The sequence below is a fragment of the Geotrypetes seraphini genome, chromosome 2 (assembly GCF_902459505.1).
Source record: "Geotrypetes seraphini chromosome 2, aGeoSer1.1, whole genome shotgun sequence".
NCBI lineage: Eukaryota > Metazoa > Chordata > Amphibia > Gymnophiona > Dermophiidae > Geotrypetes > Geotrypetes seraphini.
This window is the reverse complement of record NC_047085.1, coordinates 138,572,790-138,588,084: the sequence shown is the minus strand read 5'-3', so window position 1 is coordinate 138,588,084 and position 15,295 is coordinate 138,572,790. Positions and strand designations below refer to the sequence as shown.

The following is a 15,295-nucleotide window of genomic DNA, read 5'->3' as shown; positions in this document are numbered from 1 at the left end:
CAGTCTTTTTTTAAATCAGCTTCAACATATCCCCTTCACCTGTGAGTCTCACAATGCCACTGTTGCACTTCTTCCTATCACTAATATATCTAAAAAATCTCTTGTCTCCCCCCCCAAGGCTCAGGCCTCCCACCCCGCACCCCTAACTCAAACCCCCCTGGTTCCTTTCAGTTGAATGTTCTCCGGAAGGATTCTCATACCCTCTGGCTGACCCGTCACTCCAAAATGGCGGGCTTCCCCTTCCCGGTGCATTCTAGGATGCACCAGGGAGGGGCTTAGAGCTCTGATTGACTTAGATGCCTAAGGCCCCTCCCATAGAATATCCTAAGACTGGTATTAAATTTCTTAATAACAACAACTTGGAAAAGAATTGGCCATTGTTTGAAGGACATAAAGCCAATCAGGAAACAGCACCATTTTATATAGCACTATTCTACCTTGCAAGTTTAGAGGTAAATGGGCTGATCCTGTTCAATATGTTTGTGAGTGACATTGCCGAAGGGTTAGAAGGAAAGATTTGCCTTTTTGTGAATGATACCAAGATTTGTAACAGAGTAGACACCAAGGAGGGAGTGTAAAACATGAAAAAGGATCTGCAAAAGTTAGAGGAATGGTCTAATGTCTGGCAACTAAAATTCAATGCAAAGAAGTGCAGAGTAATGCATTTGGGGATTAGAAAGCAGAAGGAGCCATATGTGCTGGGAGGTGAGAGGCTGATATACATGGATGGGGAGAGGGATCTTGAGATGATAGTGTCCGAAGATCTAAAGGCAAAGAAACATTGTGGCAAGGCAGTGGATTCTAGGCTGCATAGAGAGAGGCATAACCAGTAGAAGAAAGAAAGTGTTGATGCCCCTGTACAGGTCATTGGTGAGGCCCTACTTGGAGTATTGTGTTCAATTTTGGAGACAGTATCTGGCAAATAGCATAAGAAGACTTGACGCGGTCCAGAGAAAGGTGACAAAAATGGTAGGAGATTTGCACCAAAAGACATGAGGAGAGACTGGAAGCCCTGAATATGTATATCCTAGAGGAAAGGTGGGACAGAGGAGATATGATTCAGATGTTCAAATCCTTGAAAGGTATTAACATAGAAAAAATATTTTCCAGAGAAAAGAAAATGGTAAAACCAAAGGGCATAATTTAAGGTTGAGTGGTGGTAGATTTTAGAGTAATGTTAGAAAGTTCTTCTTTACGGAAAGGGTGGTTGATGCCTGGAATGTGCTCCCAAGGGAGGTGGTGGAGAGGAAAACAGTGGCAGTTCAAACAACCATGGGATGAACACGGAGGATCTCTAATCAGAAAATAATGGGTATATATTAAAGGAGCTAAGGCCAATACTGGGCAGACTTGAACGGTCTGTGTCTCATATATGGCCATTCAGTTGAGGATGGGCTGGAGAGGGTTTCGATGGCTGGGATGGTTTAGATGGGCTGCAGTGAGCTTTGATGGAGACTCCAGTAGATAGAACCTAAGCACACTACCGGGCAGAGCTCTGGGTTTCTGGCCCAGAAATATCTAAGAAAAAGGACCATTTAAATTAAATTATTAATTTATAGAGCGTGTACGGTTAGGCAGATTGGATGGACCATTTGGATCTTTATCTGCCGTTATTTACTATGTTACTACTGTGTTTCCCTGAAAATAAGACCTACCCCAAAAATAAGCCTTAGCATGATTTTTGGGGTAGGTCTTCATATAAGCCCTACCCCCAAAATAAGCCCTAGTTATATCGACCATGGAAGCCTAACCCAAATGTCGCCGACAGCAGCGCTTCCCCCCGCCGCGCAACCGAACCCCCGCTGACCCTCCCATCTTTCCATCTCTCCCTCCCATCCGAACCCCGCCGACCCTTCCACCGCAGAGACCGACATACCTTCCTTCTAACTACAGCGCTGGCAGCACTCTAAACAGGCTGGTTCACAATCTTCTCCCACCGGTGATTCACTCTGCCGCATCACTGATGTCATTAGCAACACGGCACAGGGAAGGCCCCGGCAGGAGAGAGGTATGTCGATCTCTGCGGTGGGAGGGGCGGCGGGGTTTGGATGGGCAGTAGAGATGGAAAGATGGGAGGGCCAGCTTTGCGGAGGGAATGGGAGGGAGGGATAGAAAGATGCTTGCTCAAGAGTTCTGCACAGAAGGAAGGGAGGGATAAAAACTGCAATGGTTCTGCTGCATGAGGGATGGGAGGGAGGGATAGAAAGATGCTGTGCAAGGGTTCTGCTGCACAGGGGGATGGGATGGAGAGATAGAAAGATGCTGCAGAGGGAAGACACAAGGGGATGGGTGAGGGGGGGGGAGAGGAAAGATGCTGCACATGTGGGGGAGAGAAAGGAAAGAGGAAGATTTGGGGTGAAGGAGAGGAAGGGAGAGTTGATCATTGTACATGAAAAAAAAATAAGACCTATCCCAAAAATAAGCCTTAGTGCGTTTTTTGGACACAAAATTAATATAAGACACTGTCTTATTTTCTGGGAAACACGGTATGTAAATCCATCCACAAATTAAAGATATCCATAGATTTTCATAGTAACAGTCCAAGATTTACTTCATAAAAGTCTTTATATTTACCAGTACTTTAAATACAAAGTAAGGGTTAAGGATATAAAATGATAAATTTACCATATATTCTAATGTTGTAAATTTTTATTTTGAAACTGCAGTCAATCTACATTTTTACCAACTCCATCACCTCTTAAAATTGCTTCCAACTCCACAGCCCTAGAGCTAAGTGTTTTGTGTTTTTGTAACAGTAATGATTATGCTGCCCTTCCCCCCCCTCCCCCCGGACTTTCCTGTGACATTGCATATATTTCACACTGAATGGTTTCTAATCTTTTAATAAAATATAATATTAAACAAAAGGAACCTGAGTAAACACCATAACACAGTTTTTAAATTAGTTCATTGTTTACTTAAGGAACAAGGATTTCTTACTTTTTGTTTAAAGATCAGAAACCATTCAGTGTGATATTTATGCAGTAAAAGGGGAAATCGGGGAGGGGGCAAAAGACTCTTTTCATATCACTGTAATTCTATTGTGTTTGTTTCTAGGATATATTGTGAAGATAAACTAGCATTCTTACAAGATTGTGAAGATGATGGTGAGACAGCAGCAGGTAGACGTCTCCTTCATCTTATGCAGGTATATAGAGGAACATGCTTTAAGCTTAAGGGTTTAAAGGAGCAAGAAAATCTTCATTCTACATGAAATATTAGTGAGATGACCATACTATAGTAGTTCATATATTACATTGATAATAAAAAAGAAGGGAAAGAGGAAGATGTGTTAAAATTAAATTAAATGTAAAATACAAGAGGAGGCGAGGATGTTCAAGAAAACAAGACTATAATGGTGATGCCATTACAGGATAGCAAAGCCCAGTAAGGGTGTAGCAAATCAGGATTTTGACTGAAAGCTGGATTCTCAAAAGTCACCTTATATTTAGCGATGGTGCTAAACCATTGTTAAATGCATGTATTTTACCACCCGATTGTTAAAACAGCTCACTGTGGTCTTTTCTGTGATTTTTAGTAGCCTCAGATTATAGTGTGTAAATGTAGTATAACGAAGTCATTAACATTAAAATGACCTCTCTGGGCGATTCTCAAGCATGAATGCTCCTCCAACAGTGTCCTCTATACCCCATGCAGAAGATCAGCAGGAGGGATGCTCATTCACTCCCACCTCTTCAAAATGACACCCCTTCCCGGTTTATCTTTGTTTCTTCACAATTAGATTATATTAATGCACTGTATGTCTGCCATTACATAGGGCTTGTTCAGCACCTGCTAAATTGTTCTTGGTTGTACTTATGAATGGTGTGGGATCCATGAAGTTTGACTCTTCAACATGCATAGTAATACTATATATCATTTTGTTACTGGAGCAGATTTTGGATGTATGCAATGTCATGGTGATAGTCTCCCGCTGGTATGGAGGTATTCTGCTTGGACCAGATCGCTTCAAACACATCAACAACAGTGCCCGAAACATACTAGTAGAAGAGAACTACATAAATTCAGCTGTAAGATCTTAATAATTATACTAGGACTGTCATAGAAGAAATGTTATGCCTTCATAAAACTTTCTTTGATTTCAGAAGTACAGTGTAGAGAGTTGCGCGGGGACAGAAATCCCACCCGTCCCCGCCAAAGTCTCACCCGTCCCCGAGAGGAATCCCACCCGTCCCCGTGAGGAATCCCTCCGTCCCCACCCATCCCTGTGAGGAATCCCTTCCGTCCCCGCCCTTCCCTATAAACTTCAGAAATAGTTATTTCATTTAATTATGCTACTGAATTAAAGGCTCTGGTAGAAACCCATTTACAAATAAGCAAAAAGACTTTATTAATTTGGAAATATTAATTGGGAAGAATACATACTTTGTAAACGGGTTTCTACCAGAGCCTCTTTTGTTTATAAATTTTTATCAACACAACTAATATACTACTTTATCCTGAAGCAAAAAAAAAAAAAAAAAAAAGCAATAGAATTCTTTTCCTACCTTTGTTACCTGGTTTCTGCTTTCCTCATGTTCTCATTCAGTTCCTTCCATCCACTGTCTCTCTTCCTTCTTCGTCTTCCATTTGCTCTGTTACTGTGCCTCTCCCTTTCTCCCCCCTTCCAAATTGGTCTGGCACCCATCTTCTTCCCTCCGCTCCCCCATAGTCTGGCATCTCTGTCTTCTTCCCTGCCAGCGTCTTCTCTCCACTCTCTCTTCCCCATTTCCTTTCAGCGTCCTTCTCCCCCCTCTGTCTTCCACATGTGCTTTCAGTGTCCTTCTCCCCCCTCCGTCTTCCCCATGTCCTTTCAGTGTCCTACTCCCCCCTCTGTCTTCCCCATGCCCTTTCAGCGTCCTTCTCCCTCTCTGTCTTCCCCATGGCCTTTCAGCGTCCTTCTCCACCCACCCACCCCCGTCTTCCCCATGTCCTTTCAGCGTCCTTCTCCACCCCTTTGTCTTCCCCATGTGCTTTCAGCGTCCTTCTCCCCCCCTCCCCCGTCTTCCCCATGGCCTTTCAGCGTCCTCCACCCCTTTGTCTTCCCCAGTGCATTCAGCGTCCTTCTCCCCCCTCCTTCTCTCCCCGCCCCGGGTGCAGCACAGCCGGCCAGGTCCCCTTACTTTTGTGGCGCTTCCCGACCGACCGACCGACCGACAACAGCCCCGGTCCGACAAACCTCCCTGCCCTTAACCGCAAATATAAATTTCCTTCTTACAGCTGCTTTAAGAAGGTAATTTAGATTCGCGGTTAAGGGCAGGGAGGTTTGTCGGACCGGGGCTGTTGTCGGTCGGTCGGGGAAGCACCACAAAAGTAAGGGACCTGGCCGGCTGTGCTGCACCGGGGCGGATCGCCCCCTCCCTTGATAGCTACTCGAGCCGCAAGGCTACTCTACTCTCCTTCTACCTGCCCTGCCTGCAGCACAGAGCTGAACGGAAGTCTTCCCGATGTCAGCGCTGACGTCGGAGGGAGGGAGGGCTTTGTTTAAGGGACCCCTCCGATGTCAGCGCTGACGTCGGGAAGACTTCCGTTCGGCTCTGTGCTGCTAGCAGAGCAGGTAGGGAGAAAAGCCGCGCGACTTAGTACATCCAGCCCCGCAGGAACCCCGCGACCCTAGGGGGCGTCCCCACGGGATCCCCGCGACCCTAGGGGGCATCCCCACGGGATTCCTGCGACCCTAGGGGGTGTCCCCACGGGATCCCCGTGACCCGAAGGGGGAACCCGCGGGATGCCCGCCGGTCCCGCGGGATTCCCGTCGTTCCCGTGCAGCTCTCTAGTACAGTGTTAACCTGAATCATAATTGGTGCCACCTTAGTGATGGCTCTCTCAACTACATTCATCGTGCTTATGCAAACATGGCTGCGGCATATTTTTAAAGGCTTCTCAACATTGCGGTCATGTGATGAGTCAGGCAAGATCATTGGATAAATTAATCACATGACCACAATGTTGAGAAGCCTTTAAAAATAAGCATGATGAATGCAGTTTGAGAGAGAGCCTTTAGTAAGGTATACTTCACAAAGTATAGAATTACTTAGTATGATGTGTCTAAACTAAAATCTTTTTATTTTTACAAGCTTTTTTCATAGGGGGAATTGCCTTGAAACAGCCTGTTGTGGGCGAAACATGAGTTCATGTCTGCTTGTTGGTGACTTGTTTCACCTTGTAAATGTATTGCAAATGTTTAATTTTGGTTATTTATTATATTTTTAATGATATGAGCAGAACAGATATATTTCTTAGTGAGTGTCCCCATACCCCTCCCTATTTTATTTCCTTTCCAGGGCTGACCATCTGCTTTGATATGAACTGAGGGACTGCCCAGAGGGATGAGAGGTGGAGCAAAAGAATACAAATGAAGCTCCCTACAAGAGTTCTTGTGAGAAGAGGTTGACTACTCACTAGTTCAGGAATGGAGTGTCTGTATACCAGAAAGAAGATTAATGAGGTAAGAAGCTAATCTTTCTATCCAAGCTAACATCTGTTCACCTTTACTGTAATCTTTCTTAATAGAATGTTTGCAGTAATTAAAATATATTCTGTAGAAAGTCTGTAAAGTTTACGAGTATTTTGATGTGTTTTTCTTTTAGGTGGAACCTACTAAGCAAATGGGAAAAAATAGAAGAGTGAAAAAAGATAAGAGGCCCGAACATTGATTGTGGGAAATATTATATGAGAGTTTTGTAATAGCCATCCCAGTTGGTCAGAGGCAGCATTCCAGAATCAAGAAACCTGGTTTAGGGTATATGATAGAAATGAGGTATTTTGTTGCCCAGTTCCTGATGAGGAACTGGGCAACAAAATCATGCAGCCTGGTATTAAAAGGTAGTTTTGGAGATTGTTTCCTTCACAGACCTCCTGTCATAGCTGCAGGTGGGTTAGAAATGATTATCAAAAATTGCCAGTGAAAGTTGGTCTAGAAATGCCACTTCTACAAAAGAATATTATATTTGAAACTACATGAAGAAGCACTGTATGCCTTTACCATGTTTTAGGTAGCCATGATAGCCTAATACACTTTAGATAGTGTATTGATATGGGTGCTACACATTTCTATCATTGTAGTCTGACTAAATTTTACATTTAATTCAACTTTTTCTTTAAAAGCATAGGCCCAGCAGTCACAAGTGAAGGGCTCAGTAATTTTGGAGGCAGTATAGGATTCCATCAGGCAACAGGGCAAACAAGTTTGTTTTGATCAGGAGGCCCACAAAGGTGCCACTTTGTGCTCATTGGGAGTAGTTATACCAGAACAGCTGAGATTAATTTTTAGGGGGTTGAACATTGCCAGACAATGTCTTCTCTTGAGCCAGATTGATGAAAGGGCAGTAAGGGTAGATAGGCTGCAGTTAGTGCTGGGGCAAAGGTTCAGGTAGTGCTGGGAAATGCAAAGGGGACTTTGCTTGACAGTAGATAGAAGGCCCAAGAGTCTTGCAGTATAACAGGCTGCAGGGGGCCTGCTTCGACAGAAGGGAAACTATCTTTAGATGATGATGTCAAAGGCATTTGAGGGCAACAGCAATTACAATTTGTAGCTTAACAGCCAGGTAGGACTAAAACAGGGTCTTTAATTCTTGTGTCTCTTACACAGGTTCAGCAAGCTGTAATCTAAAGTAGCTTAATGAACTCTAAGGCAATTGAGAGCATTTGCCAAGAACATGGAGTTCTGTTATTATGGTGCTGAACTGACTCGTGTTATTAAAGAATCTTATCACTGAATGCTTAAAAGCACATTTTTAAAATCTTTATTTTTAACAGTTTTTCAAGTGGAAAAAACCTCCTTCTTGCAACTTATATTGTCAAGAAATACAAAAACGTAACCCCCTCATTCCGTACATCAATCAACTCCACAGTATATTTTCCCTTGAACTTCTAACCATATTGTGATAAACATTCCATGCCATACCCTCTTATTTAACTGCCATCTACACTTTAAAACACAACTCCCCATTCCCATCATATCTCGTTCCCCCTCCTCAGTATAACATGATGTCCTCTGATCCCCTCTCCACCAGCAAACTACTTCCTCCACATTCCCTAATTCCCCTGACTCTTTATACCCCCAAAAGGATGGCAACCTATCACACTAGGACAGTGATTCCCAACCCTGTCCTGGAGGAACACCAGGCCAATTGGGTTTTCAGGCTAGCTCTAATGAATATGCATGAAGCAAATTTGCATGCCTATCACTTCCATCATATGCAAATCTCTCTCATGCATATTCATTAGGGCTAGCCTGAAAACCCGATTGGCCTGGTGTTCCTCCAGGACAGGGTTGGGAACCACTGCACTAGGATGCAATATTTGGGAAGTACAGAATCTTAGCTGCATATTTGCTCTACTAATGCCATTAAGGGCTCCTTTTACGAAGGTACGCTAGTGGTTTTAGCACACGCACTGGATTAGTGCGCGCTAGCTGAAAATCTACTGCCTGTTCAAAAGGAGGTGGTAGCAGCTAGCATGCGGGGCATTTTAGCTATTCCATGCATTAGGGCCCTAATGCACCTTCGTAAAAGGAGCCCTAAGTATCCAGCTGAAAGAATCTCAGAACAATTTGTCTCTGTATAAGATATCATGAAAAGAATCAGAGAAACAAAAACATAATATTTCTCAGTCAGATCCTCCAATGAAATGAACAGTCAGACCCACAGACATTATAATTCTGTTCTTTCTGAATAGTAAACTCACTTTGGATTGGTCTGAAATTATGATGATGATCTTATTTAATGTATAACTGGCTGAGGTCACTAAATTCTACAAATGACCCTGGTCACTTTAGTGAGGTCATTATGAGAATCAGTATATTCCAACCAATTGCAACGTTATAGCTCTGGAAGTTATTACCTGGTTAGTGCTCAGACAGCAGCAGTTAAATTCCTTCACAATGCTCCATGTTTCAGTCATGCTACTACTCTTCTTTGCATTGAGCACTGGTTACCTCTCTCAGACAGGATCAAGTTTAAGATTCTAATTCTAGTTTCCAAAAGTCTTACTTCCCTTGGCATCGGATTACTTTTCAAGGCTTCTGATTCTATACTCTTGATGGCCACCATCTTCCCTCTTTCCAGCAAGCCTTGCTGCATTTCTCCTTGCATAAATGTCTACACCTTGATGCCGCACATCACACTCTGCTTTTTCTTATGCTGGTCCTTTTTTTATGGAACAAACTCCCATTAGACATCAGAACTGAATCATCTTTTTCAAAACTCAGAAGTGAAGATTAATACCTGGATGTTCTTTTTTTTTTTTTTTTTTTGAATATATTTTTATTGAATGAACCAATCACGAGAGGTACAATCAGCAACCAAGCCAAAAGAGATGTTCTAAACAGCATATGGCTTCACCCAATTGTATTCTTCCTCTATATAATCCTTACTTCCCTAAGCTATGAGATCTTCTTCTCCTTTTATTAATATTACTTTTTTTGATTAATTTTGTGAACTTCCCAGTGGCACCACTGGTGCAGTGCACAGTATATCAGTACCTAGGAGCTGCATACTGGCTGCTGGCTTGTTAAAGGGAATACATGACTGATAAAGGCATAGATAATAATAATAATTTTATTTCTTATATACCGCTATACCATAAGTTCAAAGCGGTTTACAACAAGTTACATACAATGAGTGTTTGAGATGTAAGGGGAACAGAAAAAGTACTTTCTGGGATACAAATTGCAAATGGAAGAGAACCAAAATGGTTTGAATCAAAAGGAAGTATCTAGTCGGAGATTGGGGTGCAGGGGGAAACAATTTGGGTGGAATACCTTTACAAATGGGAAGAAGGATGAGTTAATCTAAAATCAAGAGAATTGGGGATTGGGATGAGGATAGCTGAGGGGGATTGGGCAAGAATTGGGAATTAGAATTTGTTAAAGAGACGGGTCTTCAGTGATTTTCTGAAGTCGGCGTAAGAAGTGGCCTCGAGAATGGGTTGTGCGAGCCATGTGTTCAGTTTGGCTGCCTGGAATGATAACATTTTGTCTAGGAACTTCTTGTAAAGACATGATTTCAGGGATGGGTAATTAAAGAGATGGAGCCCCAAAAGTGATATGTAAAATAGGGGCTGGTAAGAGGTCTGTCAGCACTTGGTACTTGTGTTCCTTGCTATGGTGGTGAAAATGGTCGAGGAGTAAGGTAGCACTTCTAGATTCTGCCCCCATCATTTGCCCCCCTCGCCATGCACACAGTTTAAATGGAGAGGTCCTGGCAAATCCAGAGAACAGTTACCGTATATCCCACTGCAGCATTTCTCCTTGGAAGGTGTGAGCTGGAGCCAAAGAGTGCCATAAAAGGAGCTGAAGTATGAGACTTAGCTAGCTTTAAAAGGACTGTGAGAGCAAGAGAGGGAAAAGAGAAAAAGTGTGAGATGGGGAAAAAGAGGGAAAGGAAAGAGATTGCCTGGGGGAGTAAGGGAGGCAAAGATGAAAGGTTTCCAGGGAAGGGACAGAGATGGAATATGTAGAGGTAAGTGAAGGAAAAGTGTGAGGAGGGTTTGAATTACTAGGCCCCCTCAAATGTTTTGTAGGAGTTTACTTGTAGTGATTCAGTTACACATGTGACAGTACCATAGCAGTAAGAATTTATTTTAATATACTAGTATACAGGATCTGCCAGAAGAATGGCACATAACCAGGTTTACAAAGGTTTATTTTAATTGACAGCAGTGAAATTGTAGCAATCTAGATATCCAAGAGACTGAGCCACGTGAGAACTATTTTATGCAAAAATGTCTAGGTTTTATGAGCTCAAGTGTATATGTACTTTGTTTTGATTAGAATTGAATACATAATAGAACAGAAAAATAAAGCTCTATTGCTTATAAAAGAGAAAAGCATAAATGCTGCATTACCCCCCCCCACACACACACACACACAGGAACTGAAGCAGAAAAATCATACTAAAATGAAGTATGATATTTCAGATTAAGTAATCTGAATAAAAGTTTAAAATTTAACACAAAAGAAAATGTATTTTCCTTGAACTTGAAATTTGAGGATTTTCTTGCCTCTAATTCTGCATTTGTTTCAGTTTTACTTCCTCCTTAGTGTCCAGAGGAAATTAAATATCAATATTTATTTAACTAAGGGCTCCTTTTACAAAGCTGCGCTAGGGCCTTAACGCGCGGAATAGCGCGTGCTAAATTGCTGCACGCGCTAGCCACTACCGCCTCCTTTTGAGCAGGCGGTAGATTTCCGGCTAGCGTGCGCTAATCCGGTGCGTGCGTTAAAACCGCTAGTGCGGCTTTGTAAAAGGAGCCCTGAATGTACTGTGTACAATTCTTGAATTATAAAACTGGCTGATCTTATATATGAATGTGAACTTATGTTAATAAAGCAAACTAAGTTTTATCTGCTTCTGAACTTTTTTTCCTCATTTCAACCTTCAGAAATAGATAAGAGTGGATGATCCCAGTATTTTCTAATAATAATTGTGGAGAGGGATTTTGAAGTGTAAGGTAGCCTCTTCCTTTAGGGGGTAATTTTATAAAAATGTTCCTGTATAAGAGTTTCAAATAGTTGTCTGTTTTGGCCATGATTCTATAAAAGGCAGCTACTGGTAGGCACTTAGATCAAGACACCTACTAATCTGGCACCTATTAAAAAGCAATTAAAAAAATTAACTAGCTGGTAGACATTTATACTAAGGCACCTGTTGGTGCCTACCAGCGTCTGGAAGGAAGGAAGGTGTTTGGGCATGGATTGACTTGGGCGCTGGTAGGCATCTATGGTAGGTGCTGGTATATTAGGGCAAAAAACCCTGGCTTTAATATACTGGTGCATAATATTATGACGTTTACCAGCAGCGCCTACATCACTTTAGGCAACACTAAGTGCTATTCTACAAATGGTGCTTAACTTTGATTGACATACAATAGGTGCCGCTTTGCTAGGCGCCTACCAAGTTAGGTGCCATTTATAGAATCTGGCCTTTTAATCCTATTTTAATAAAGCAACATAGATGTCCCAATAATATGTATATGCTGACACATAGATTTACACCTGTCTAAATGTGTATATGTATTTTACCTGAGTATTTTATAAAATACATATGTTAAAATTCTGCTCTGCCCAAACTATGCCCTCACAAACACGTACACAGGGTGCCAAGGCTGTAGCTCTAACCACTGGACACACACTCCCACTTACTAACGGCTGACAAATCTGAAGTGTGTTGTTTTTCTCAAAAGTGTATAATTTCTCAGCCAGCAATATCAGAGTGGTCATGAATACTTTAGTGTCACATTGAAAAATTCTTTAATTTGAGTGCAATTTTTGAATATGAATATGGGGGGGAGTGATATATTTAATTGTCATAGATTACAATTTGATTGATTTTAAGTGCTTTTATAGTGTAATATGATTGTATAATATGTTGCACTTAAAAGAAAAATATCCAAAGTTTGTGTCGAGGGTTGATTGCAGAGATATATTCTGTGATTGACAAGATTCGGCAGCATCTAATTGCAGAATAAATTCATGAATTGATATTGATACCTTTTTCTGCAATTAGACAGTTAAGTCGTTCCATAGAGATGTAGATGGAGATCCAGCGAGTCTGGTTAGGAATAACAAAATGAAGGCCAAACACTTGCTCAATAACCTTAACAGACATCACATTTCATGACTGTTTGTTCTATAACGTTTGATATTTGGTAAAAATGGAACGATATAGCCAAATCAGATTCTGCTTCTTTAGCATAACTTTCACCAGATTTCAGGAATGACAAACACAGTGCTAATGTAGTGGTAAATAGAAATAACCAGCTGCTGCTGCTGATAAAATATCATGCAAATTATAAAATTCCAGGTCATCTTCATATTCATCAGGTTCTGCTGACTTGCTTCCATTTCATGTAATTTGATCAGCATGTTGTAGAGATTTGGAAAATTGTTGAAAAGCTTTGCAGAAATTGGAACCCTTGCCAGTAGTTTGATTTTATCCTGGAGGTGGAATTCAGAATGGATCGATTCTAACACAACTGCAATAACATTGTATGTATGGGATCCTTGTTGGTGATGACATGCCAAAGCAGCTTATCTTCTTTGCATCTTTATCTGCTGTATTCAGTGGACTGTAACCCCAAGGAAGAATCTGTGCTAAATAGACCAACAATCTGCTCTAATAGCAAAAAATTGTTGATGTTCCAGTTCCTGAATCCAGTTCCTCATTTCTTCAAAGCATTTATCAATCCATTGCATAGCAGGTTTTTTTTAACTCACAACGGTCCAATTTGGAAGAATACCCACAATCTAATCTTGAAATTCTGGTGATTCTGTAGTCTGAGGAATAGTGGCTCATGGCCAGTGGGGGCGATGTCTATGGGACGGTAATGGAATGGACGTCAGGACATGATAGTGCAGTATTTTGTGGAGTTTTTCTACAAAATGCCTGGGTAACTCTAGTTAGATACAAGCATATCTGTTAGTTAAGGCCAAGCCCAATAGAAGCATACGAAAAGTTGGTGAATAAAAATCTGAATATGGATGTAGCCAAGGCCAGAAAAACACACACTACAGATTAATATTAGGAAAAAGCATAATAATATTCTTTTTATGTACTTTGCTATTAAGCTAGATCATAGAGGAAATCAGGATATACATGAACTCCTCCCTCTCCTCTTCCACATACACCGACCAGGTTTTGCTCACTCCCTGGCACCATACCCTCAATCGACCAAAAAAAAAAAAATACCTGGAACCTAATTCATCCTACCGAAACCGATTACCTACCAACGTATGGAAACAGACTATTTGATATGTAATGTAATGTAACCTGATTTATCTTCCAATGTTATTATGTCTACACACTCATTCTGTTATTAAGTCTATACCCTCAATCTGTATTCTCCAATGTCATGTACCCTCCTGGAAATGTCCAGCTCTCTTCTTATGTAATCCGCTTTGAACCGCAAGGTACAAGCGGAATAAAAATCACTAATGTAATGTAATGTAACTCCATCTCTGTTTTTCTGTGTCTTCTGCTTGGCTTTACTCCATTTTGTGTTCAGCCTATATCCCTAGTCTTTGTTCAGGTTTTTCCCGCTTTTAGTCTCGTGGTTCTAATTGATACCAGATGTGCCTTAGGCTGGTTACGTATCCCAAACTGAGATATAACATGCATTAAATATGAATGATATATAATGTGTGAAACTATGAATGTTTGGGGGCCCCGAATGTGTGATATGTGGTGATATGAATGATTTGTAAAAGAAGGGGTACTTAAAGTGAAATGTTTTATATAAGGAACACTATGGAAAAATCCTAAGGTAATATCTGGAAATAATTAGAGTCAGAAACTGCTGTACCAGTTTTCAGCATAGGAAGGGGGGCATTGGTAGCCCACATTTAGGACTGTGTAGGTGTAACATGAAGCTGTCAAGTTTCAGGGAGAAGGGGAAACAGCCCCTCCTTCTTGACTGTGCTGACAGGGAGAACCGAGAATTTCTCAGCACTTTTTAACAAATGCAGGTTCTCTTAATATAAGTTTTAAGAAGGACAAAAAGAATATTGGATATGTTATAAAATGTTAATGTATATTCAAGGATGAATGTAAACAAACAAATATGATTTCTGAAACTTTTAAACTTGTAAAGGAATTTTCTGTGTCCAAATTTCAGGACAGCCTCTCTTAGTGGATTGGCTGACAGCCAATGATGTCAAACTGGACTGAAGGTATATATTGGGAAGCAATACATTATCGAGCTGAGATTGTTATCAGAAGGCCAGCATTTTGGCAACTATAATGACCTCCCGCTAACGCAACTAGCCTTTTGAGTTCCATGATGGAAAAATAAAAGCAATAAATAATTATTTTGGTAAACCTTGCGTTATGTGTGATTTCCATATATTTGAGTGAAAGCTAGCAGCTTAATTGGTAACTGCAGCTTAATGAGTGCGCTGGCGTCCAATTACTCATGCTCAAGTCCTAAAGGCTGCATATTTTGAATAATGAAGTCAAGAATTAGATCTTCCAGAGCAGCTTGCGTTATAGTTCAATTGCTTGAACTTGCAAATGACTGTTCAGCGTACACTGCACTCTATTTGGCACTAGAGATGCTTCAAATTCACTCTTTCTCTTGTGTGATGCAATCAAGTTTCTCACATTGTTTCATCTGAGTTGGGTGAATTTGTTAAATACACATCCTCATATTCTTTCCATCTCTTTTTAATGCTTTCTGGATCATTCAATATCATTCCATTAGCATCTTTAAGCATCCCCAGTCAAGGTTGGAATTTCTGCCTCAATCTCTTAATCTGAAAAGCTAATCTGGTTTTTCCATTTACATGTTCTGCTTC

At 41.2% G+C, this 15,295-nt stretch overlaps 1 protein-coding gene across 4 annotated transcripts in view; it reads left to right on the top strand.

The window, feature by feature from the left end:
• The window catches only part of IMPACT (impact RWD domain protein), a 66,637-nt gene extending 51,813 nt beyond the window's left edge, over nucleotides 1–14,824 (top strand). For 3 of the 4 annotated variants that reach the window (XM_033933850.1, XM_033933853.1, XM_033933852.1), the window contains 3 exons: nucleotides 3,058–3,148; nucleotides 3,897–4,031; nucleotides 6,591–8,136. In XM_033933850.1, the coding sequence (XP_033789741.1) occupies nucleotides 3,058–3,148; nucleotides 3,897–4,031; nucleotides 6,591–6,656 (292 nt within the window). In that variant the 3' untranslated portion in view covers nucleotides 6,657–8,136. Of the gene's footprint in view, nucleotides 1–3,057; nucleotides 3,149–3,896; nucleotides 4,032–6,590; nucleotides 8,137–14,616 lie in introns of those variants that run through there. The other variant, XM_033933851.1, reaches the window with a different exon arrangement.
• Nucleotides 14,825–15,295: the final 471 nt, after the last annotated feature.